Source organism: Nicotiana sylvestris, chromosome 3 (assembly GCF_000393655.2).
Source record: "Nicotiana sylvestris chromosome 3, ASM39365v2, whole genome shotgun sequence".
Taxonomy (NCBI): domain Eukaryota; kingdom Viridiplantae; phylum Streptophyta; class Magnoliopsida; order Solanales; family Solanaceae; genus Nicotiana; species Nicotiana sylvestris.
Window position 1 is genome coordinate 216,719,008 of NC_091059.1, and position 24,214 is coordinate 216,743,221.

The window sequence follows — 24,214 nt, forward strand, 5'->3', positions numbered from 1 at the left end:
GGATTCACAGACTGATTTGAAAGCTGCTGGTCATTATTCCATTACTGGTTTTGAATTGATTTTGTTGGTGTCTCTTCTTTGCTGAACTGCTCCTGCTATTGGGTCATAACTTCAAGCTTTGGTGTTGTTTGTTTGTTGTGAACATGTATTCTCCAAAACTCCATGGATATCACCTAGGTGTATTTGAAGTCTGGCTTTGGAATATGAATAAGAATGATGAAATCCATGCTGGATCTCATTCATTTTGTCCAACCTCATTTATGTTTGTAATATTCAACCTTAAAAATGTTTCAGTTAATATAATGACCTAAATTTGCTATTATGGCGTGTATAAATGGGACTGTGCTGTGAATTGTGAAGTTTCATGGTAATTGTATTGAATTTTGCCTGGTATTTATTGATTCAACTTGTTTTGGATGCATCTCTTAGAAGTTAGATTAGTCGGGTTGTGGTAGGATCAATAGGGGAGAGCCTTAGGATTCTCTTAGCAAATATGAATGTTCAATGAAGCTAGATTCAAAGCTTGAATATGTGTCTTTCTCTCTCATTTTTCTATACTCATTTGTTAAAATAAGTCCTTGTGATTGAGGATCTGAGGTAATTTGTTAAGATGTGAGTGAATCACATATCGACTTCAAGGGTTTTGATAATGTTGGATCGTGATCATCTCAATTTGAATTTATTAATTAGCTGGTAGTGTAAATGGCATGTGTTAATTTTTACGATTAGTCGTGCATGAGCAATTTAAGTTAGCAGTGGTGTTAGAATTTCAGAAAGGTTAATTAACTAATTTGTATTTAAATATCTTGCAATCCATAAGTAGACAGTTAATACCATCTCATATTTCATGTAGTATCTTGATTGACTTACAATTAATCTGTTGCACACAAAGGCGAGGTCTGAACCTGGACCTAGTGATGGCCCAATTAATGAGATCAGGGCCATTTTGAGACTGCCAGTGTCTTTCTTTTGAATTGGATTCCCTTTTTACTTCAAATAATCTTATGTTTGCATGTTTGGACTCGATCTGGTGTCCCGTTTCTGCCGATGCTCAATCCTCCAAGAACATGGGCTCACGTTGGGCCTGGGTTAAAAATCGGCCACATTTCATTATGTTCAAGGCCAATTGTTGGAGCTCGAGCGTCTCTGGAGATCATTTCTGCCTTTTCTTTCGATCTTGCTGACCTTGAACATCGGCTTGAGATTGGTTCAAACATTAGTTTAAGATGAAGTGATAAATTCTTTTGAGCTCTTTTAACTAACAAATTTCTTTGAGGCACGCCGAGTCGAGTAAAATATAGTTATGGCCCTCAAGAAATTAGCTTGACTTTCTCCTTAAATTAGAATTGAGGCGCGCCATGCCAAACAAAAATGATAATTGCATAGCCCTCGGTTAGTTACTCTTGTTTATCCTTAGAAATCACGGCGTGCCATTTAGAGAATTTGCACAGCCCTCGCAAAGTTGCAAACGCATAGTTGCTTTTAGGTGCGTTACTTTAATAATTTACCTTCTTAAAACTCGGGTGCACATTTATGTGACCTAAATCCAAATCTCAACAATGTTAAAATAAGTCAATGACCACGGGTGCATTTATGTGACGTGGTCCAAGACGTGTTTTAATAGCGTTGCAATCTTCCTAAAAATGAATAAAAGCGGTTATAAAATTTAAAATTGCACCATAGGCTAAAACATGTATTAAAATCAATGTAATAGACCAATTATAATAGTTGAGCGACCGTGATAGAACTACGGAATCCGGAAATGCCTAACACCTTCTCCCGGGTTAATAGAATTCGTTACCCGGATTTCTGTGTTCGCGGACTGTAATACAGAGTCAATCTTTCCTAGATTCGGGATTTGAACCGGTGACTTGGGACACCATAAATTATCCCAAGTGGCGACTCTGAATCTTTAAATAAATAAATCCCGTTTCGATTGTCACTTTAAGTTGAAAAAAGCTCCCCTTATACCCCTTCATGGGGGTGTAGGTAAAAAGGAGGTGTGACAAGTAGGATAGTATGGTTTTGTATATTCTACTAAATTGCCCACACACTTGTGACACTAGGTCTTAGCATACATATTAGTAGAATTATGATATTTTAGCGTGTCTGCTTGATTGAGATTCACATTTATTCCTTTCACTTAAATATGCTTAAGCTTTTAAAAACTATAAATTTCTTAAATTTATAAAGGAAGTTATCACGTACTAACTACGTAAATGAGGATTTATTATACAAACAGTGTTGGCTTGCCTAACAACGGTGTTGGGCACCATCACGGCCTAATATGGAATATGGGTCGTGACAACATGGTATCAGAGCACTAGGTTCACGTATGTCTCACAAGTTATGGGAAAACCTGGTTGAGTCTTGTGAATCAGTATGGAGACGTCTGTACTTATCTTTGAGAGGCTATATGGTGTTAGAAATTAGACTTTATTCATCTCCTATCGTGTAGTTGATGATGTACTAAATTCCCTTATCTTATTCTCTCACAGATGGTCAAGACGCATACGGAGGACGTTCCAGACCTGGGAGGAGCTGCTCCCCCGGTTGCTAGAGGCCGAGGCAGGGGCCGGGGAGGGCACCAGCCCGAGGTAGGAGACGAGGGCATCCCAGAGCTGCCCTAGTTGCACCATCGGCGGATCCAGCGGGGGATCCCATTATCGAAGAGTAGGGCGAGGTGCCTGCAACAGAGCTTGCCCTGGTAGATTTCATGATAGCAGCGGGCTTCCAGGAGGTCATCGGTTGTATGTTGCGGTTCATGGACTCGAAGACTCAGGCTGGTTTATTTCCAGCAGACCCGGCCACATCTCAGGCAGGAGGGGGAGCACGGACCCCTATTGCTCAGGCTTCTAGGAACGCAATCACCGTATATCAGACTCCGGGTACACTTTTCATGGGTAGTCCACAGCCAATTGCAATAGTGGCACCTGAGCTCAGACTAATTGCGGACAGCGATCGCAGAAGTTATTGGACATATGGACCAGGCTACACCCTCCTATCTTCGGAGGTGAGCGTTATGAGGATGCCCAGGATTTTATTGATAGGTGCAGGGATACACTATACAACATGAGGATATTGGAGTCCCATAGAGTGGATTTCACCGCCTTCCAGTTAGAGGACAGGGCCCGCAGATGGTGGCAGTCTTACCTTCTCAGCAGACCAGCAAGTTCTCCTCCTATGACTTGGGACTAGTTTACACGGCTTCTATTAGACAAGTATATTCCACCCTCCTAGAGGGAAGAGTTACAATGTTAGTTTGAGCAGCTCGAGTAGGTGCAGATGTCTGTAAGATACTATGAGGCGAGATTCTCTGAGTTATCTCGCTATGCACTCATGATACTTCCTACGAACGTAGAGATAGTGTGGAGATTTGTTGTAGTGTTACACCCTATATTCGAGCTAGTATGGCCCAAGAGGTTGAGATAGGTACTGAGTATCAGCTAGTCGTAGAGATTGCGTGGAGGGTTGAGGGTTACCGCCAGAGGAGCAGAGAGTAGTTGCAGCAGGACAAGAGGGACCGATTCTCTAGAGAGTTAGAGGTGCCTTAGCTAGGGGCAAAGGTCAGTTTGGGAGGGGCCAGCCCAGCAGACCCCCATATTCAGCACCACCACCGGAGAGTTCTTACCGCCCAGTGAGGCCTTATTTTAGTGTGACGCCGGAGAGTTCTTACCGCCCACCAGCTATTCAGGGTTCCTCCAGCGGGTATTCTAGACTTCAGGGTTCTTCGAGTAGATATTTGAGACATCTGGGTCAGGCTTCAGGACATCAGTTTATGGCACACGGGATTTTTACGAGTGTGGACATTCGGGTCACATAAAGAGGACCTGCCCCAGACTTCAGGGCAAGGCAGTGTAGCAGGGTCATCAACCTATGATTGTAGCACCTGCTGTCCGACCGCCCAAAGGTGGGGGACATGTTGGTAGGGGTCGTCCTAGAGGTGGAGGCTAGGTAAGGGGAGTTCAGCTAGCTACTGTTCAGCCAACCGGTGCTCCAGCTAGATTCTATGTTTTTCCGGCCAAACCAGATGTAATGGCCTCGGATGTCATGATCATAGGTATTATTTATGTATGCGGTAGGGACGCTTCGATATTATTTGATCTAGGGTCTACATATTCATATGTTTCATCTCCGTTTACTCATTTCCTGAATATCCCTCATGAGTCTTTGGGTACTCATGCTTATGTGTCCACTCTTGTGGGAGATTCTGTAGTCGTGGATCAGATCTACCGGTTCTATATAGTTACATTCTGTGGTTTCGAAACTAGAGTAGACCTTCTGTTACTTGATATGATCAATTTTGAGGTCATCCTAGGCATGGATTAGTTGTCTCCATATCATGCCATTCTTGATTGTCATGCCAAGACTGCTACTTTAACGATGCCAGAGTTGCCGAGATTGGAGTGGAAGGGTTCCTCCGTTAGTGCATCCAATCAGGTTATCTCTTTCTGAAGGCTCGACATATGGTTGAGAAAGGTTGTTTAGCGTATCAAACATATGTTCGGGATACCACCGCAGAGTCTGAGACGATTGATTCAGTGCTAGTAGTCTGAAAGTTTGCCAATGTGTTCCCTTCTGACCTACAAGGCATGCCGCCAGATTGTGACATTGATTTTTGTATTGATTTGGCTCCAGGTACCCAGCCTATAAATATCCCACCGTACCGTATGGCGCCGAAAGAGTTGAAAGAGTTGAAGAAGCAGTTTGAGGAATTGTTGGCAAAGGGGTTTGTGAGGCCCAGTGTATCACCTTGGGGTACACCAGTGCTATTTATGAAAAAGAAGGATGGGACTATGCGGATGTGAATTGATTACTACCAGTTGAACAAGGCTACCATCAACAACAAGTACCCATTGCCGCATATTGATGATTTGTTCGACCAGTTGCAGGGTGCTAGGGTGTTCTCTAAGATCGACGTAAGGTCAGGGTATCATCACCTAAAGATTCGGGACTCAGATGTCCCGAAGACTGCTTTCGGTACTAGATATGGCCTCTACGAGTTTCTGGTGATGTCCTTTGGCTTGACCTATGCTCCAGCGGCATTTATGGACTTGATGAATAGGGTGTTTAGGCCTTATATTGATTCTTTTGTTATTGTTTTCACTGATGACATCTTAATATACTCACGTAGTCTGGGAGAGCACGAGCAATATTTGAGAGTAGTGCTTCAGACCTTGCGAGAGCAGAAACTATATGCTACGTTCTCCAAGTGTGAGTTTTGGCTAGAGTCAGTAGCATTCTTGGGGCATATTGTAGCAAGAGAGGGTATTAAGGTAGATCCCAAGAAGATTGAGGCAATTCAGAGTTGGCCACGTCCTACTTCAGTGACTGAGATCAGGAGCTTCCTGGGGTTAGCGGGTTATTACCGCCGATTTGTGCAGGGCTTTTCATCTGTTGTATCACCTTTGACTAGATTGACCTAGAAGGGTGCTCCTTTCCATTGGTCCGATGATTGTGAGGCGAGGTTTTAGAAGCTCAAGACAGCTTTGACTACGGTGTCGGTTCTAGTGTTGCCTTCCGGTTCGAGGATGTATACGATATATTGCGACACTTCACGTATTGGCTTGGGATGTTTATTGATTCAGGAGGGACGAGTTATTGCATATGCTTCACATCAACTGAAGATTCATGAGAAGAATTACCATGTGCACGACCTAGAGTTAGCAACGATTGTTCATGTTATTAAGATATGAAGGCATTATCGCTATAGGGTGTCATGTGAGGTTTATACCGATCATCGCAGCTTGTAGCATTTGTTCAAGTAGAGGGATCTCAATTTGTGGCAGCATAGATGGCTTGAGTTACTAAAGGATTTTGACATCACCATTCTTTGTCATCCGAGCAAAGCAAACGTGGTAGCAGATGCCTTGAGTAGGAAAGCAGAGAGTATGGTAGCTTGGCATTCATACCAGCAGAGGAGAGACCACTAGCTTTGGACATTCAGTCCTTGGCTAGCAGACTTGTGAGGTTGGATATTTCACAGCCCAGTCGAGTCCTTACGTGTGTTGTTGCTCAATCTTCACTATTGGGGTAGATCAAGGCTCGGTAGTTTGATGATCCGCATTTGGCAGTTCTCATAGAGACGGTGCTATAGGGTAGTTCCAAGGAGGTTTCTATTGGCGAGGATAGTGTTCTGCGACTCCAGGGTCACCTATGTGTTCCTAATGTCGATGGCTTGAGGGAGAGGATTCTAGAGGAGGCACACAGTTTGCGGTATTCCATTCATCCAGGTGCTACGAAGATGTATCGTGACCCGAGGCAACATTATTGGTGGCGACGGATGAAGAAAAACATAGTTGAGTATGTGGCTAGATGTTTGAATTACCAGCAGGTTAAGTATGAGCACCAGAGGCCAGGTGGCCTACTTCAATAGATACTTATACCTGAGTAGAAGTGGGAGCGCATTACTATGGACTTCGTAGTTGGGTTGTCGCGGACATTGCAGAAGTATGATGCAGTTTGGGTCATTGTTGACCAAGTCGGCATACTTCATTCTAATTATGACTACCTATACTTCAGAGAGGTTGGCTCAGATATACATTCGGGAGATAGTTCGGTTGCACGGTGTGCCTGTTTCCATCATATCAGATAGAGGCCATCAGTTCACTTCCCAATTTTGGAGAGCCATACAGAGTGAGTTGGGGACCTGGGCAGAGCTCAACACAGCATTCCACCCGCAGATCGACGGGCAGTCGGAGCAGACAGTTCAGATTCTGGAGGACATGCTTAGAGCATGTGTGTGACTTTGGAGGGTAGTGGGATCAGTTCTTGCTTTTGGCCGAATTTGCTTACAACAACAATTATCAGTCCAACATTGAGATGGATCCATTTGAGGCTTTATATGGTCGGCGATACCGTTCTCCTATTGGGTGGTTTGAGACCGGCGAGACTAAGTTGTATAGTACAAATTTGGTGAAAGATGCCTTGGAAAGGGTAAAGTTGATGCAGGAAAGACTTCGCACATCTCAGACCAGACAGAAAAGTTACGCAAATCAGAAGGCACGTGATGTATCATTCATGATCGGCGAGAAATTTTTCTTGAAAGTTTCGCCGATGAAGGGTATTATGAGATTAGGGAAGATGGGCAACTTGAGCCCAAGGTTTATAGGCCCATTTGAGGTGTTGAGGCAATTTGGGGAGCTTGCTTATGAGCTTGCTCTACCTCCCAACCTATCTGGAGTTCATCCAGTTTTTCACGTGTCTATGCTTCGGAGGTATCACACTAACTTATCCCATGTGTTAAACTTCAGTACTATCCAGCTAGATGAGAGTTTGGGCTATGAGGCGGAGCTAGTTTCCATTGTTGATAGACAAGATCACCAGTTGAGATCCAAGAGGATTTATGCGGTAAAGGCCCGGTGGAGGGGCCAACCAGTCAAGGAAGTGACCTGGGAGTCTGAGAAGGACATGTAGAGCAAATATCCCCACCTTTTCCCTAGCTCAGGTACTTTTCTATGTCAGGTGGAGAATGTAACGACCCGATTGGTCGTTTTGCTTTCTAGAATCCTATTCCCCTAAATAAGAGACCTAACTGATTTTTTTGATTTCTAGAATTATGTTACCCTAAATAAGACTTTCCCTACTTACTTTAACTAATTTATGAATTGTGGGGGTAGTTGGTTCGGGATTTGGAAGAGTTTGGGTTGAAATCGGAACATTTGGTTCCTTAAGGTTGGCTTAAAAGGCCAAGTTTGACTTAGGCCAATATTTTTAGTGAACGGACCGGGAATCGTATTTTGATAGTCCTGGAGGATCCGTAGTAAAATATGGGACTTGGACGTATGCCCGGAATCGAATTCCGATATCCCTAGCCCGAATAATGAAGTTTTGTTAAAAATTATTAAATTGAAAATCTAAGGATTTAAAGAAAATGAATAATGTTTGATCATGTTATATCAGGCCCGTATGTTGGTTTTGGAGCCCGGTATAGGTCCATTATAATATTTAAGTCATGTCTGTAAAATTTGGTGAGAAAAGGGACATATTTGATGTGATTCGGACGTCCTGTTGTAAAAATAGGAATTTTAAATGTTTTTAAGGATTTCATGCGTTTTGGTGTTAAATCCGTAGTTTTAGGTGTTATTTCGGCAATTTGATCACACGAGAAAGTTTGTATGAAGTTGTTAGACTTGTGTGAGTATTCAGAGTGGAGCCCCGAGGGCTCGGGTGAGTTTCGGATGAGTGTTGGGAGTGAAAACACTCTAGTGTTTTTGGTGTTTCCGGGTAGTGTTGCGGGTCTCGCAAATGCAAGGAATTGTTCGCATTTGAGATGACCGCATTGCGAGGAAAGCTTCGCAATTGCGAAGGAACCTGAGCTGGGCAGTCGTCGCATTTGCGATATTTCGTTCGCATTTGTGAACCCAGCAGGGTCCGTATTTGCGACCCTTTTGTAGCATTTGCGACCCTTGCAGAGGATACCCAAGTTCGTATTTGCGATGATTTTAATGCAATTGCGACCTTTGCATTTGCGAACCTGATATCGCAAATGCGATATTTATTTCATTTAAAAACGGGACTTAGGCCATTTATTTCATTTCACTTCTAAACTTGGGCGATTTGGGAGCTTTCAAAGAGGGGATTTCAACCTAGCATTGTGAAGTAAGTTATTTCCACTTAATGTGAGTTTAATACTTGGGTTTTGGGTAGATTAACACATAAAAATTATTGAAAATCATGGGATTAGAGTAAAACCTAGGGTTTTGATAAAAACAAGATCTAACCACGAAATTTGTTATGGAATGGAGTAAAAATCATATATTCTTGATCCTTAGGTTATGGGTAACAACTTTCTTTAAAAAAAATTGGAATCTGGGCACGTGGGCCCGGGGATAAATTTTAGGAACTTTGTAATTAGGGTTGGAAAATTACTCTAATAGCTGGAATATGAACTCTTGAGCTTGTGTTGACTAGTTCTTATCCCGTTTGATTAGTTTTGGATCGTTCGGCTCCAAATTGAGGGTTTTGAGCACATTCTTGAATCGAGATATAGGCTTTGGGACGAGGTAAGTCTCTTTTCTAACCTTGTACGGAGAAATGTCCCCATAGGTATACTTAATTAATATATGATTAATTGTGGGGACTACGTACGCACGAAGTGACGAGAGTCCGTACGTAGCTACTATTCATGTTATGTACGGGTAGTTCTAGAATCACATCATGCTTCGTGGTCGCTATTGATTGCTTATATATGCTAATGGTATGAACTGAAGTAAGTTGAAGGAAATCTAAAGATTTACGGGCTTCAAGTGAATTGTATTCATTTTTGTAAAAAGGGAATTAAAGAATTTTTGTGTTTAAATGATGAAAATTATGTTTACCGCACCGCACGTATGATTTGCGAGCGGGGTTATGTTTTTACTGCGTCGCATGTATGATTTGCGAGCGCGGTGGATAGATGCATCTATGTTTCGTGCCGTTCGACCCTCGGTTGTGCACACTTTACTTTTATGTTGGATCGGGCCGATCGTCCTCGGTGGTATTTTGTGTGATAATAGAACTGTAACCCTTATAATTTGTATGACTTATTGCTGGAAAGGTCACTAATTTAAATGAGAAAAGTGCTTAGTTTTATTAATTGGATGAAAGGATTTTCAATAATCATCCTTGTTTGAGCTTGTTGTTATCTACATGCACTGTGAATGAAATATGTTGAACTTCATATTATTATATTTGCTGGCCTAGCAAGCGTCGAAGTCGACCCCTCATCACTACTTCTACGATGTTAGGCGAGATACTTACTGGGTACATATTTTTATGTACTCATGCTATGCTTATGTACTTGATTGTACAGGCTTTGAGGCAAGTGCATCTGGCCATCAGTCCGGCGCATAGAGTGGTCATCTCAGCTCGAGATTTTCCGGTGAGCTGCCCTTCCCAGCCGATCTGCAGCAGTTGGAGTCTCCCTTTTGTCTTTATGTTCCTGTCTATTTCTATTCGAGACAGTAGGATAGCATGGTTTTGTATATTTTACTAGATTGCTCACACACTTGTGACACCAGGTCTTGACACACATTAGTAGAATTATGATGTTTTGGCTTGTCTGCATGATTGAGATTCGCATTTATTCCTTTCACTTAAATATGCTTAAGCTTTAAAAAATTATAATTTTCTTAAATTTATGAAGGAAGTTATCACATACTAACTACATAAATGAGGATTTACTATACAATCAGTGTGGGCTTGCCTAATAACGGTGTTGAGCGTCATCACGGCCTAATATGAAATATGGGTCGTGACATCAGCAAACATTAATTTAACCATTTTTGGGACCATTTTTTTTGGAAATATTGCACTTTGCCCACAATTATTCTTGTACAAATAATTTGATATATCCCTCATTGAAAGGCATCTAGAGCCTTTGTAAAGTGCCAATGTGGAATAAATAACTTTCTCAACCTGCATAATACGAACAAGCTATTGCAACGATTAACAAATAGAAAGTCAACGAGTTGGAGGCAATTTTATCATACTATCCCTTTCAATTTTGTAGCTGTTTCTTATTTTACGAGCTAAATCAACCTAAAGATAAATTAGATCACGGTATAGCTTAAAATGTTTAAGTTCAACGAAAATTGAAAAGACACATTTGAAGACCTCCCCAAATCATTTAGTATAAATTTTATTGGTAAAACTAATCACTACTACTTATTAATTCACAAGAGTAATACGATGAAACCATAAAAACTATCATATACTTCTAAAGAAGCTTTTGATGTGTACAGTCTGATGATAATATTGAACGTGTATGGTTTTAACCAAATGGCACCTAAGTTCAAAAATTCAATTTTATTTTTGCAAACTCAATTTAGAATTTTTATTTAACCAAATCCCGCCTAAGTCTTTTTCAGTACTATAGCAACTTGAGATCATTAAGTAAGATTTTGTATGTATGCTAGCTTTTTCTTTATCGTCTTTCACTTAGTTTACTTCTTGTTCTGAAGACCTAAAGTTGACTCGGACTATTTCAAAGGGTGAAAGTTCCTTGACATCCCACATAATCTTTTTAAAACCACAATTTCTTGGTGTTCCCCCCACCCCCTACCCCCCCCCCACCCCAAAAAAAAACATGTCACTTGAACAGGAACTTATTTGATTGGCAAACGTCAACTGCTTAGCATTTTGCTTGTATCACATAAACCATCGTACTAAGTCTCAGTCTTTCTTTCAAAGTATTTTCTTGGTAAGTGTCTAATGAAGACGACTTAATTTGTCTTTTATTTTATATAAATACGCGTTGTTATCCAATAATAGAAAGACAATATAAAACCCTTTGCATATACCAAACTAAATAGTCTCACAAATCTGCAAAGATGATCTCCAAGAAATCTTCTAATTAACCAACCAGTGATCAATTCCATGGCAGACATAATTTCAAAAGTGTTTGATGAAAATGAAGATTTCCGCGCTCTCACAGTATCAGATGACGAGTGTGCAGAGGAATTGCAGCTCCAAGAGGTTCTTGCAGCCTCTTTTTACCATCTTCACATGTCATCATCAACATTAATCCATGAATCCCCTGAATCATCTCAAGGTTACTGTGAGATTTGCATGGACACAAAAGGAAAAGATGAAATGTTCAAACTCAACAACTGCTCTCATCATTCCTTCTGTTCCGGCTGCATAGGCTTACATGCCCAGTCCAAGATTCAACAGAACATTTTTCCTGTAACTTGCCCAGGTTTGAGATGCCGCGCAATAATTGAACCTGAAACATGTAAGTCCATTATTCCAGAAGATGTTTTCGCGAGGTGGGAAGAGGGATTGAGCGAGTCAAGTCTTCTTGCTTGCGAGAAATTTTACTGTCCTTATAAAAATTGTTCAGAGCTGCTCATTTATGATCATGATGAGGAGATAATTGAGTGTATATGTCCTTCATGCCAACGGCTGTTCTGCGCGTCGTGTTGTGTCCCTTGGCACACTGGACTTGATTGTGACAAGTTTCAAAAGGAAGAAAAAGACAAAGAAGAAGATTTAAAAGTTGAGGAACTTGCTAAGAATTCCAAATGGATGAAATGCCCTCACTGCAAACACATTGTGCAGAAGGCTGATGGCTGTATACACATAACCTGCTGGTTAGTTAATTTGTCATTTAATCCTATACTTTTGTGTTGGTGGGAGGATTAATTTCCTTTTAATTTATATTGATTGTGAGTTAGTTTAAATTAACTAATCAATTAGTACTATTTTTACATGTGGCTCATTCTATATATTGTGGATTCAGGTGCAAATATGAGTTTTGCTATGTGTGTGGAGGAACATGGAGTGAAGAGCATTGGAGTTGCCAGATTAGTTAATGATCATATCGGATTGCCTCTTCATACCAATTCGGATGATGGATGTTTGTTGTCCACTAGCCACAAGGCTCAGAATTAAAAGAAGAACAAAGTCAATTTTTGATGTTTGTTTAGTTAGTACTATTATTATGTACAGTTAATTTTGCTGTCGGGTCCAAGTTGTGACTTAGTGGGCATTTGGACATAAGAATTGTGAAATTTCGGAAAAAATGAAAAAATTTCAAGTGAAAATGGTATTTGAAAATTAAAGTTGTATTTGGACATAAATATAATTTGGAGATGTTTTTGAATTTTTGTGAGCAATGTGAAGTGAAAAGTTTGAAAACACCTTTTGGAGTTTTTCAATTTTCGAAATTCTACTTCAAGTGAAATTTGAAATTTTCATGGCCAAACACTGATTTCGGAAATTTCCGAAAAAAAGTGAAATATTTTTTTATGGCCAAATGGGTTATTAGTATAAAGTAAGTACTTCTATAGCTTCCGTATTGGACCTTGTATAACCTGTTTTGCTTATACGATGCTTGAATTGGAGAACAAAATCTAAGAGACATTTTCTACTCAATCCATCTCATTTTATGTGAAGTTTTTTTCACACTGAATCTTTAAGAAGTAACAGAAGATGTTAAACACATAGGTTAAAGGTGCTGCAAAGTATCAATTTGTCCTTACTGCCAAATAATTGTTGGGAATAAACCCCTTACCAAAATAATATTCACGGTAATAAAGCGGAATAATAATGTAGCACCGAGATACGGTAATTAACAAGAATAAAAGAGTAACAATGACACCAAAATTTTTACGTGGAAAACCCTTCTGAATAAGGGAAAAAACCACGACCCCGAGAGGAGCAACTGATATCACTATAGTAAGGAATTTTACACTTTGTAGGTCGGAGGTAAATACTCCAAAGACCACTACAACACTCAAAAGAAATAACCCTCTTTTGATATTCTCACCTCACTACAATATCGCTCACTCTCTATTTTCCTCACAGACTATTTTCTTATACCTTGTCTGTGAAACCTCACTCTTTCTTTCTCTCTTTGTTGGTGTGTAGAAATGAGAGTTGAAGCTCTCCTTTTATAGCCAAAGCTTCACTCTCTAAAGCCTACCATATTTGACAATTTACACACACTTTTCACAATTCAACAAAGTTGGCTACCAAACCAAAGAAATTCAACAAAGTTGGCTACCAAATCAAACTAATTCAACAAGGTTGGCTACCAACCAAACCAAGTCAACAAGGTTGGCTACCAAACCAAAGAAAACTTTTATTAGGCACATGGTCTAATACTTCTTCAATGAGATGGACCTCATCAATCTCCCCCTCCAGTCTCATTCATCTAGAGGAGGTAGCACTGTCTTCTAGTTTGAGTGCATGCCGACAAGTTCTTTGCATAGCTCGAACTTGTTCCTTGGTACCACCTTGGTCAGCATATCTGCGGGATTCTCACTTGTAGAAATCTTCAAGACTTTTAGAGATTCATCATCTACCATTTCTCGAATCCAATGATATCTCACATCAATGTGTTTGGTCCTTGCATGGTACATAGAGTTCTTGCTAAGGTCTATTGCACTTTGACTGTCACAATAGACGACATACTCCTTCTGATGCAATCCAAGCTCTTGAAGGAATCGCTTGAGCCATATCATCTCCTTGCCAGTTTCTGTAGCGGCAATGTACTCTGCTTCAGTTGTTGAAAGTGCAACGCACTTCTGCAACTTAGACTGCCATGATATAGCTCCCCCTGAAAATGTAAATAAATATCCAGTAGTAGATTTTCTGTTGTCAATGTCACCTGCCATATCAGCATCTGTATAGCCCTTCAAGATTGGATCAGATCCTCCAAAGCACAAACAATCTCCCGTGGTACCTCTCAGGTACCTGAGTATCCACTTGACTGCTTCCCAATGTTCCTTTCCAGGATTTTCAAGAAACCTGCTGACAACACCAACTGCGTGAGCAATATCAGGTCTAGTACATACCATTGCATACATCAAGCTTCCGACTGCTGAAGAATAAGGAACTTTAGCCATGTTTCCTTTCTCCTCCACTGTTGTAGGACACATCTTCTTACTCAACTTTAGATGACCAGCAAGAGGTGTGCTGACTGGCTTAGCATTCTTCATGTTGAAGCGTTCTAGTACACGTTCAATGTACTTCTCCTGAGATAGCCACAACTTTCTACTTGTTCTCTCTCGAACTATCTTCATCCCTAGAATTTGTTGTGCTGGGCCCAAGTCCTTCATATCAAATGACTTGGACAGATCTCCTTTCAACTTTGCTATCAACCCCTTGTCTTTTCCTACAATTAACATGTCATCCACATACAACAACAATATAATAAAGTTATTCTCAGAAAATCTTTTGAAGTATACACATGGATCAGAATAGGTCTTTAGGTATGTTTGACTTTTCATGAATGAGTCAAACTTCATGTACCACTGCCTTGGTGCCTGCTTCAATCCATAAAGACTCTTATTCAATTTGCACACCATGTGTTTCTTTCCAGCTACTTCAAATCCTTCTGGTTGCTCCATATAAATCTCCTCTTCCAAATCTCCATGAAGAAATGCAGTTTTCACATCCAACTGCTCCACTTCAAGATCTAGGCTAGCTGCTAAGCTCAAAATTGTTCGAATAGAAGTCATTTTAACAACGGGGGAGAAAATTTCGTCAAAATCAATACCTTTCTTCTGTTCGAAGCCTTTAACCACCAATCGAGCTTTGTATCTGACCAGCTTGCCATCTCCATCTTTCTTGAGTTTAAAGACCCATTTGCATTTGAGTGGTCTTTTACCCTTTGGAAGTTCAACCAGCTTGTATGTGCCATTTTTCTGGAGAGATTCCATCTCTTCTTGCATAGCTTTCATCCACTGGTTCTTTTCTGGATGGGACAACACCTCCTTAAGACTTTCTGGCTCCCCCTCATCACTGATGAGGACATACTCTGTGGAAGGGTACCTGCGTGACTCTACCCTTGGCCTCTCTGATCTCCTCAGAGGTTGAGGTTGTTCTTCTCCCTGAGTGGGGTGCTCCACTTCCTCGACACCTTCATCAAGTTGCTCCCCCTGCTCAATAACCTCACCAGGTTGCTCCACCTGCTCGGCAACCTCGTCGGTTGTACTTTCTGCACTTGTGGGATTGTTAGAAGTAGAAGGAATAGTAACAAAGTTAGGAATTATACCATTTTTCGCCTTTTCTAACATATCAGCAGCAGTTCCAACTTCACTTTCTCGGAAGACTACATCTCTGCTTCTGATGACCTTCTTCTTTACAGGATCCCACAGTCTGTACCCGAACTCTTCATCTCCATATCCGATAAATATGCAGGGAACAGATTTATCATCCAGCTTTGTTCTCTGCTCTTTTGGTACATGTGCAAAAGCTCTGCAACCGAACACCTTCAGATGCGAGTAGGACACCTCCTTGTTGGTCCAAACTCTCTCTGGGATTTCAAACGCCAACGGAACTGATGGACTCCTATTGATCAGGTAACAGGCTGTCTGAACTGCTTCACCCCAGAATGACTTAGGCAGTTTAGCCATTCTGAGCATGCTTCTCACCTTCTCCACAATGGTGCGGTTCATCCTCTCGGCTACACCATTGTGTTGTGGGGTTCCAGGAACTGTCTTTTCATGTCTGATCCCATGACTTGAACAATACTCTTCAAATTCCCTTGAAGTGTACTCACCTCCATTGTCACTTCGGAGGCGCTTTAGCTTTCGACCCGTCTCCCTTTCTACTAGAGCATGAAATTTCTGGAAAACTTGAAACACCTGATCTTTGGTTTTCAAAATATAAACCCATAATTTTCGTGAAGCATCATCAATAAAAGTAACAAAATATTTGTTACCGCCCATTGATTCAATTTCCATTGGGCCGCAAACATCAGAATATACTAAATCAAGTATATTCAATTTTCTTTCAGACGATGTCTGAAATGAGACTCTATGCTGCTTACCAAATAAACAGTAGTCACAAGGTTTTACAGTTGTACCTTTGGCATAAGAAATGAGTGATTTCTTGGCAAGAATCTTCAATCCCTTCTCGCTCATATGACCCATTCTTTTGTGCCATAAATCTACAGAAATCTCATCTTGTGCCGCGTTCAATTCACCTTGGCATATTTCTGCATTTGTCCTGTACAACGTGCCACGAGCAACTCCCTTTGCAATCACCAATGATCCCTTAGTGAGTCTCCACTTTTGATTTGCAAAATAACTCTCGTATCCATCTCGGTCTAAAGCAATTCCCGAGATCAAGTTCATCCGCAAATCAGGTACATGCCGCACATCCTTTAGAACCAATGTGCATCCGACATTTGTCTTGATACAAATGTCACCAATCCCCGCAATCTTTGAGTAACTTGTGTTACCCATTTTCACTGTGCCGAAATCACCTGCTACATATCTGCAAAAAAGATCTCTTACCGGTGTGGCATGGTGAGATGCCGCTGTGTCAACCACCCATTCCGACTCTGGACCTGACAGGTGCATGCATTCCTCTTCCTCATTTATAAAGAGGACAACATTATCATTATTTTGCACCATGGCGGCTGTGTTGTCGTCATTCTTCTGGCCACTGGTTTCACCTTTGCCCTTCCTTGGATTTGGGCAATCTCTTTTGAAGTGACCTGGTTGATTACAGTTGTAGCAATTTCTGACTCTTGATTTGGATCGGTTCTTTGACTTCCCACGAGCTCCGGATCTACCATAGTTGTTCGAACTCCTTTGATAACTCCTGCCTCTACCTTCTGTGATGAGAGCCTGTCCTTGATTTTCAGGCTTCTTTCTCATCTTCTCATTGAGTAGAAGAGCCGATGTGACATCTTTCAACTCAATAGTAGTCTTACCGTGCAGGATGGTTGTTGCCAAATTATCGTACGAAGATGGCAACGAGTTCAATAGCAAGATGGCTTTATCTTCTTCCTCGATTTTCACTCCGAGGTTGGCAAGCTGTGTGATTAGTCCGTTAAACACATTTAAATGTGACAAAAAATTCGTACCTTCACTCATGTGTAGGGCGTATAACTGCTTCTTCAGGTACAATTTATTTGTCAGCGTTTTGGACATGTATAGGCTTTCCAACCTTGTCCAAATTCCACGTGCAGTGTCTTCATCAATGATGTTATTTACCACATCATCTGATAAGTGCAACCTGATTGCACTAGCAGCTCTTTCATCCAAGTCAGCCCAATCCTCAGCTTTCATGGTATCAGGCTTTTTGGAATCAACATCTAGAACCTTGTGTAATCCTTGTTGGATGAGCAGATCTCTCATCCTTCTTTGCCATGTTGAGAAACCGTTATCTCCGTTGAATTTTGCTACCTCGTACTTTACTTCGGACATTTTTATTTTTCACCAAGTATAGTACTACCGACAGTGAATAGTATTTCAGTGAATGAGCAGAACCTGTGCTCTGATACCAGTTGTTGGGAATAAACCCCTTACCAAAATAATATTCACGGTAATAAAGCGGAATAATAATGTAGCACCGAGATACGGTAATTAACAAGAATAAAAGAGTAACAATGACACCAAAATTTTTACGTGGAAAACCCTTCTGAATAAGGGAAAAAACCACGACCCCGAGAGGAGCAACTGATATCACTATAGTAAGGAATTTTACACTTTGTAGGTCGGAGGTAAATACTCCAAAGACCACTACAACACTCAAAAGAAATAACCCTCTTTTGATATTCTCACCTCACTACAATATCGCTCACTCTCTATTTTCCTCACAGACTATTTTCTTATACCTTGTCTGTGAAACCTCACTCTTTCTTTCTCTCTTTGTTGGTGTGTAGAAATGAGAGTTGAAGCTCTCCTTTTATAGCCAAAGCTTCACTCTCTAAAGCCTACCATATTTGACAATTTACACACACTTTTCACAATTCAACAAAGTTGGCTACCAAACCAAAGAAATTCAACAAAGTTGGCTACCAAATCAAACTAATTCAACAAGGTTGGCTACCAACCAAACCAAGTCAACAAGGTTGGCTACCAAACCAAAGAAAACTTTTATTAGGCACATGGTCTAATACTTCTTCAATGAGATGGACCTCATCAATAATTACATGAGTGGTGAGAGCTTTATGTCTTTTCATTACATGAGTAATGTCATTAAAAGTACAATTGGAATGCTAATTCTTTATAGTTTTCAAACAGAGCAAATTATTCCTTTTTTAAGACAAATTAAAAACAGAGGCACGCAACATAAAATTCGACAAAGTGGTTTATCACTCCCATGGGCGCGAGGAAACCTTATCTGGAACATCTACATCACTACGCTAGGGATGTTGACATTAGAAATCTATGTAGTAAATCTGCTCTTCTTCTTCTTTTTTTTCTTCTTCCGATAAGGTAAGATTTAAGAATAATTATCTTTATTTATATTGGAAGTTTCTGAACTTGCAGGAGTGCCTGTAGAGAAGAGCATAAAAACGGGAGCGTTCGCGAAGAAATCCCCCCCCCCCCCCCCCCCAAAAAAAAAAAAAAAAACCAATGAGAAGAAACAAATCTAACAGAAACATTAGTATTGCTTTCACCACTTAAACATCATAGTTTCTATTTTTATTTTTACTTATTTTGCTTTCACCATTTAACCATTTGGGTAATGACTACATTAGACTAGTAAGAATGTTTTCCAGAAAGCAACATGGTATGTCCAACAGCTAAGTTAACAGAAGAAAAACATAGATGGACAACAAAGACTCAAATTTACCATGATTTACAAATTCAGCACTCAGCAGGGTTGGTTGGATTTGTGGTCCCATGATCATCATGTGTCCGTGCAGATGTAACAAACTAACAGAGTATTATTAGGAAAGCAGAGGCATAGATTTAAGGTTACGTGCAGATGTAACAAACTAACAGAGTATTATTAGGAAAGCAGAGGCATAGATTTAAGGTTAACTTTGATGTCATATCATATTTATATTGAGCAATGATTATAAAGCGGTTGGTCAGACCTTGTAAAATTACATCGTAACGTGCTATACTCATAAGAATTAGATGACAACCTGCTAATCTGCCATACTCCAAAAATTGTGCAGTGCAATGCTATCAGTGAATGCTTTTAAAATTTGGACTGCTCTTTAGAACTATCACACATTAAAGGATTCATAATGCCAAGATAGAGGAATGTGCAAAGGACAGGAGAAAACAAAAAAGTTAATGAGTCGCATCAAGTTAGTATTGGTTAACTTTAGTTAGAATTCATGGAAAATATTTAACGTATTCCATGAGAGCGTAGGTCAAGTTTTCTGGGACTAAGGCCTACAGGAGTACATTCAGACAAACTAGATTAAGATTTACCTTTGAGTTCTTTTGAAGTATATTTCCTACGCTCTAGAAAACGTTTCTCGTTCTTATGATGTTGTTATTATTTCTATGGTTTATGTTGATGATATTGATATATTGTCTCTTTTCGTCTTTTTCATCTTCTTGAGCCGAAGCTGTCTATCGGAGTTATTGTTGTTGTTGTTGCTCTAGAAAACGTAAATACTGAATCATTGTGTTCCTTTTACTTTCTCTTATAGGGGTTAATGATAGAGATGGCAATTGGGGTTGGGGGGGGGGGGTTGTAGCCTTATCCCACAAAGACTTCAACCCGTCCCGCCCCGCAAAGCAAAGCAAAATTTTTACTTTTAATTTTTAATGAGTAGTTTTTCTTTGATTTTTTTTAATTTTAAATATGTCCTTTTCTCTTTACCTTGGGCGTTAGTGGTCCTAATTTCCCCCTCTGAAGTCTGAACTTCTTATTAACGCTAAATAAACAAAGCAACTAATAAACGAAAACTTCCAGCATACACAAGCCTTAAACCAATCACATTCCCACTATGATCTTTTCTTGTTCTCCCTTGATCCATTGTATTTCATATAATGTAGAAACACAAATAAATCATTTATACAATATTAGCAGCATTTTAGTACGAAGATCACAAAACCGAACAAGAGAAATTAAAAGAAAATACTTTGCAAGTTGCAGCTGAAAAGTAAAAGCAGAAAAATAGAAGAGGAATGGCAGTTTGGATGAAGCCCGCTAGGTAACCCGCCGAAACCCGCAACCCCGCCCCCGCATTAGATTTTCAAAAAACAGTTTCAACCCGCCCCGCATAAGATCAAACCCACCCCACCCCGCCCCGCACCCACACCGCCGCATTACCATCCCTAGTTAACGATCGCATAACAGGTAGACAGGTACTTCTATAAAACCTTCTATAATATTCAATCAGCACAACTTACAAGACTTCCTGTTGTCAACATTCCTTCCTTACTGTTTGAACTTAACACGATTCCTGGAAATATTACATGCTTCAGTACTTTTATTGCTGAAACCTAATGTTTATGCTTTTCTTCTTCTTTTTTTTCTTCTTTTTTTTCATTATTGGGGAAAATGAGCCCTTCTAGAATCAAGAATTCCAGAATTATAATCTAAACGTAGTAAGAAAAATGGATCAGGCAGTAGAAACTATACGAGTTCACCACAGATTCTATAATGGATTACTCCAAGTAACATTCACCTCAAATGCCTCTCTGATTAATTCAGTAAGAAACTGGATAACACAGAAACGCTAATTGAATGGGAAAACTAAAAAACCTATAACAAAGCCCTGCAATTATAGATAAATTCAATAAGTCATGCCCTAGGAATTTTCGAAGGAAAGGGATGTAGTAGATAGAAGAATACCTGACTGAGAGAGAAAGGCATCTCTCTCTCACGCTCGCGTCGAAAACCTTCCCAAAATCGATCGCTGTTGAAAGTGCCTTCTGATCAAACTTCAGAGAGTCGCAACCAAAAACAAAGTGAAAGTCCACACTTTTTTATTTTAGTCCATACATAAATAGGTAGTTTCCCTTATAATAAATCGTAAAAAAGTTAACGGAGCGAGATGACGGCGTTATGGCCCAGTTAACTACAGGTCGTCTAATCAGCGACCTGCCTGTATTTAATTAACGGAGGGAACTGACGGCGTTTAGGCCCGGTTTTATTTTTAATTTTTTTTTTTTTACATTTTTGTAAACCCGGTTAACTACAGCTCTCAGACCTGTGTTTGATTAAAATTTATGATAATTTGTGTACTTAAGTTTGTTTTAATATCCATTTTGGGCGTGGACTCAAATTTTAGACAGCTTTTTCAACTTCCTAAAAACTCCTTTTTCACATGTACCTTGTTCCTTTGTACTTTGAGAAAAATTCAAGAATACTTGCAGGACTAAAAACTATTTGTCTGATATACCCGTTAAAAATATATTCCCTCTGTTCACTTTTACTTGGCATGTATATTAAAAATAGATTTTTATTTTTACTTATCACGTTACGCATATCAAGAAAAGACCCACAATATTTATTGCTTATTTCAAATCATTTTCTCAAATACAATAAAATATGCACCAATTAATATGAGTATAATCCTAAATTATGCACTTCATTTATTGTTTCTTAAAGGGACGTAAAAAGTCAACGGAGGAAATATCTTATTAAATACTCTCTCCGGTCCATAATAAGTAGGGGTGTTCAAAACCGATCCGAAACCGAAAACCAAACCGAACCGAAGCTTAATGGCTTACTGGTAACGGCTTAACGGATGGGGAATGAATTAAAAAAATTTTATTAACGGCTTATCGGTTTGGGGGCGGATTATTTAATTTTCTTAACGGCTAATCCGTTAACCCGTTAAGAATATATATATATATATATATATATATATATATATATAAACCAAGGAGTTTAAACGGGCAACTAACAACATGATGTAATCACAAATCATAATACCGTCAAATTGATATCAACTGTGCATTCTCATATTTGAAGCAATCATGCTATTGGTCAGCGCTTTATTTTTCATATAGCAACTCTTTTGAAAGAAAATGAAATTCAACATAAGAAAATTTAATGGCCAATTAAAGTGTTTCTTATGGTTTTTTCTGGGAATGGTGAAGTGGTCTTATGGTTAACAATAGAAAACATTGATATTGCAACCATTTTGGGTTTTCGAAAGGGGGTGGGTGTGGAGGTTGAACTCTCTTCCTGCACTTCTCTATTATCCCTTATATTACGAATAGAAAGCTCTTCCAAGATGGACAGTGATGTCCCGTATAACTTGCATAATTCTTAATCTTTGAACGAAAAAGTTAACTAAAGGAAACCCCATCTTCATCGTAGATCAAACCAGCCATGCTATCATCTGAACCTTATTTGCAGAAGCCAACATATAGTGATACAAAAATTATGGAGATGAACAAGTATTTGCCATGTCAGAAATTCTTGCTGGTTAGCAATATCCTTTTAAATCAAGTTTCCAATTAACAAAAATAATCACTGGCATGCCAATGTCTGAGGCTCGTGAATGTGTGTGTGTATATATATATATATATATATGAATTGCTAGGCCGATAAACTGCCCGATAAGAGCTAAACCGATACCAATCCACCGATACCTTATCGGGTGGCTAGCGGATTAATACATTTAAAAGCCGATAACCGATAAGCCAAACCGTTAAGAGTAAAAAACCGCCCAATCCGCCCGATAAGCAGCCCTAATAATAAGTGACCAATTTACTTTTTTATTTTGGTCCAAAATAAGTATCCATTTATATAATCAAGAAAGAATTCAATTTGTTTTTACAAAATAACTCTTATGTACATATCCCTAAAAAAGTTTTCTTACTCATCACATTAAATATATAATTAAGGGTAGTTTAGTCATACTAGGTATTTTGTATAGAATCTAGTATTTTCTTAGTGGGCGTGCCAAAAGCAAATTGATCATTTATTGTGAACCGGAAGGAGTAATTATAATTACTGCCTATTGAAGCTTAAAGAGGCTGAAAGCAGCACTCAAATCTAAACGATCAAACGTGGCCCTAACACAACTACTTATTAAAGCTGAAAACATACTCAAAGCAGCTACTTTCTCCGATCCAAAATAAGTGATTTTTTGGCTTTTTTTTGTGGTCCAAAATAAGTGATTTTTTCAGATTTCAAGAATGATTAATTATTTTTTTCCTACATTGCCCTTGGAGTAAATAGTGTTGGAGTGTGTGTTAGAAGTATTTATGTGAAGAGATAGTAAAAGTTAATATGGTCAATTTCATTACTAATTAATGTTAAAAGGTAAATTTCTTAATTTGTGTGAAAACATGTAAAAAAAAACACTTATTTTAGACCGGAGGGAGTACATTTTAGACAAAGCCATAATAGATAGACCTATTGGAGCTAAAAGAAAACATTTGCAATAAATTTTAATTATATCCACCCGAATCCAAAATCAAAATAATTATATTAAGCTTTCAATTTCCAAACCCAAGCTGCTTTCGATACCCACTAAACAGATTTTTAGAGTTAGTGTGAAAGAGGAAGGCAAGTTTCGACTTTGGACTAGGGTGTACACTGTACACATTCGTTCAGACAAATAATTAAAGAGGGGAGGGAATATGTAGGTTGGGTAAGGGCATCTCCGACCTTTATCTCATTTTTGGGGACAACTTACTCCAATCATTCCCCTATTTTTTTCTCCAAATTTTTTTATATTCTTCTCTCTCTTCTATATTATATTATTATCTTTCATTTCAATTTCATTTTTTAATTTCCATTAAACAAATTCCATCTTTTATTTTTATTAATTTGTAATTTTCATAATTAAAACAATTCCATAAAATTTTAAATAATATAATTTGTAAGCAATTATTATAGATTAACTAATAATTCAAATAAAAGTGAAATCATTGTGATACAAGATTAATTAAATACATATTACATAACGATAAAATTCATTCGAAATACTAAATAAATATTCAACTTCAACCTCTAGTATTCTCCCATAAATGATCTATTAATGCATTACGAAGTGCAAAATGAGCATCTTTGTCCTTAATTCTTCTATGTTGAAATAAAAATTCTTGAAATCGTT

At 39.2% G+C, this 24,214-nt stretch overlaps 1 protein-coding gene and 1 long non-coding RNA gene across 2 annotated transcripts; one reads left to right on the forward strand and one right to left on the reverse strand.

The window, feature by feature from the left end:
- Nucleotides 1–11,252: 11,252 nt before the first annotated feature.
- On the reverse strand, nt 11,253–21,113 carry LOC138888786 (uncharacterized). Its single transcript, XR_011406354.1, has 2 exons — nt 20,992–21,113; nt 11,253–11,707 (listed from the first exon to the last, which is right to left on the reverse strand). It is a non-coding gene; the product is annotated as an uncharacterized lncRNA (long non-coding RNA).
- LOC138868090 (E3 ubiquitin-protein ligase RSL1-like) lies at nt 11,359–12,586 on the forward strand. Its single transcript, XM_009775312.2, has 2 exons — nt 11,359–12,074; nt 12,224–12,586. Exons 1-2 carry the CDS (start codon nt 11,359–11,361, stop codon nt 12,294–12,296), a joined length of 789 nt encoding a protein of 262 aa, XP_009773614.1. The 3' UTR covers nt 12,297–12,586.
- Nucleotides 21,114–24,214: the final 3,101 nt, after the last annotated feature.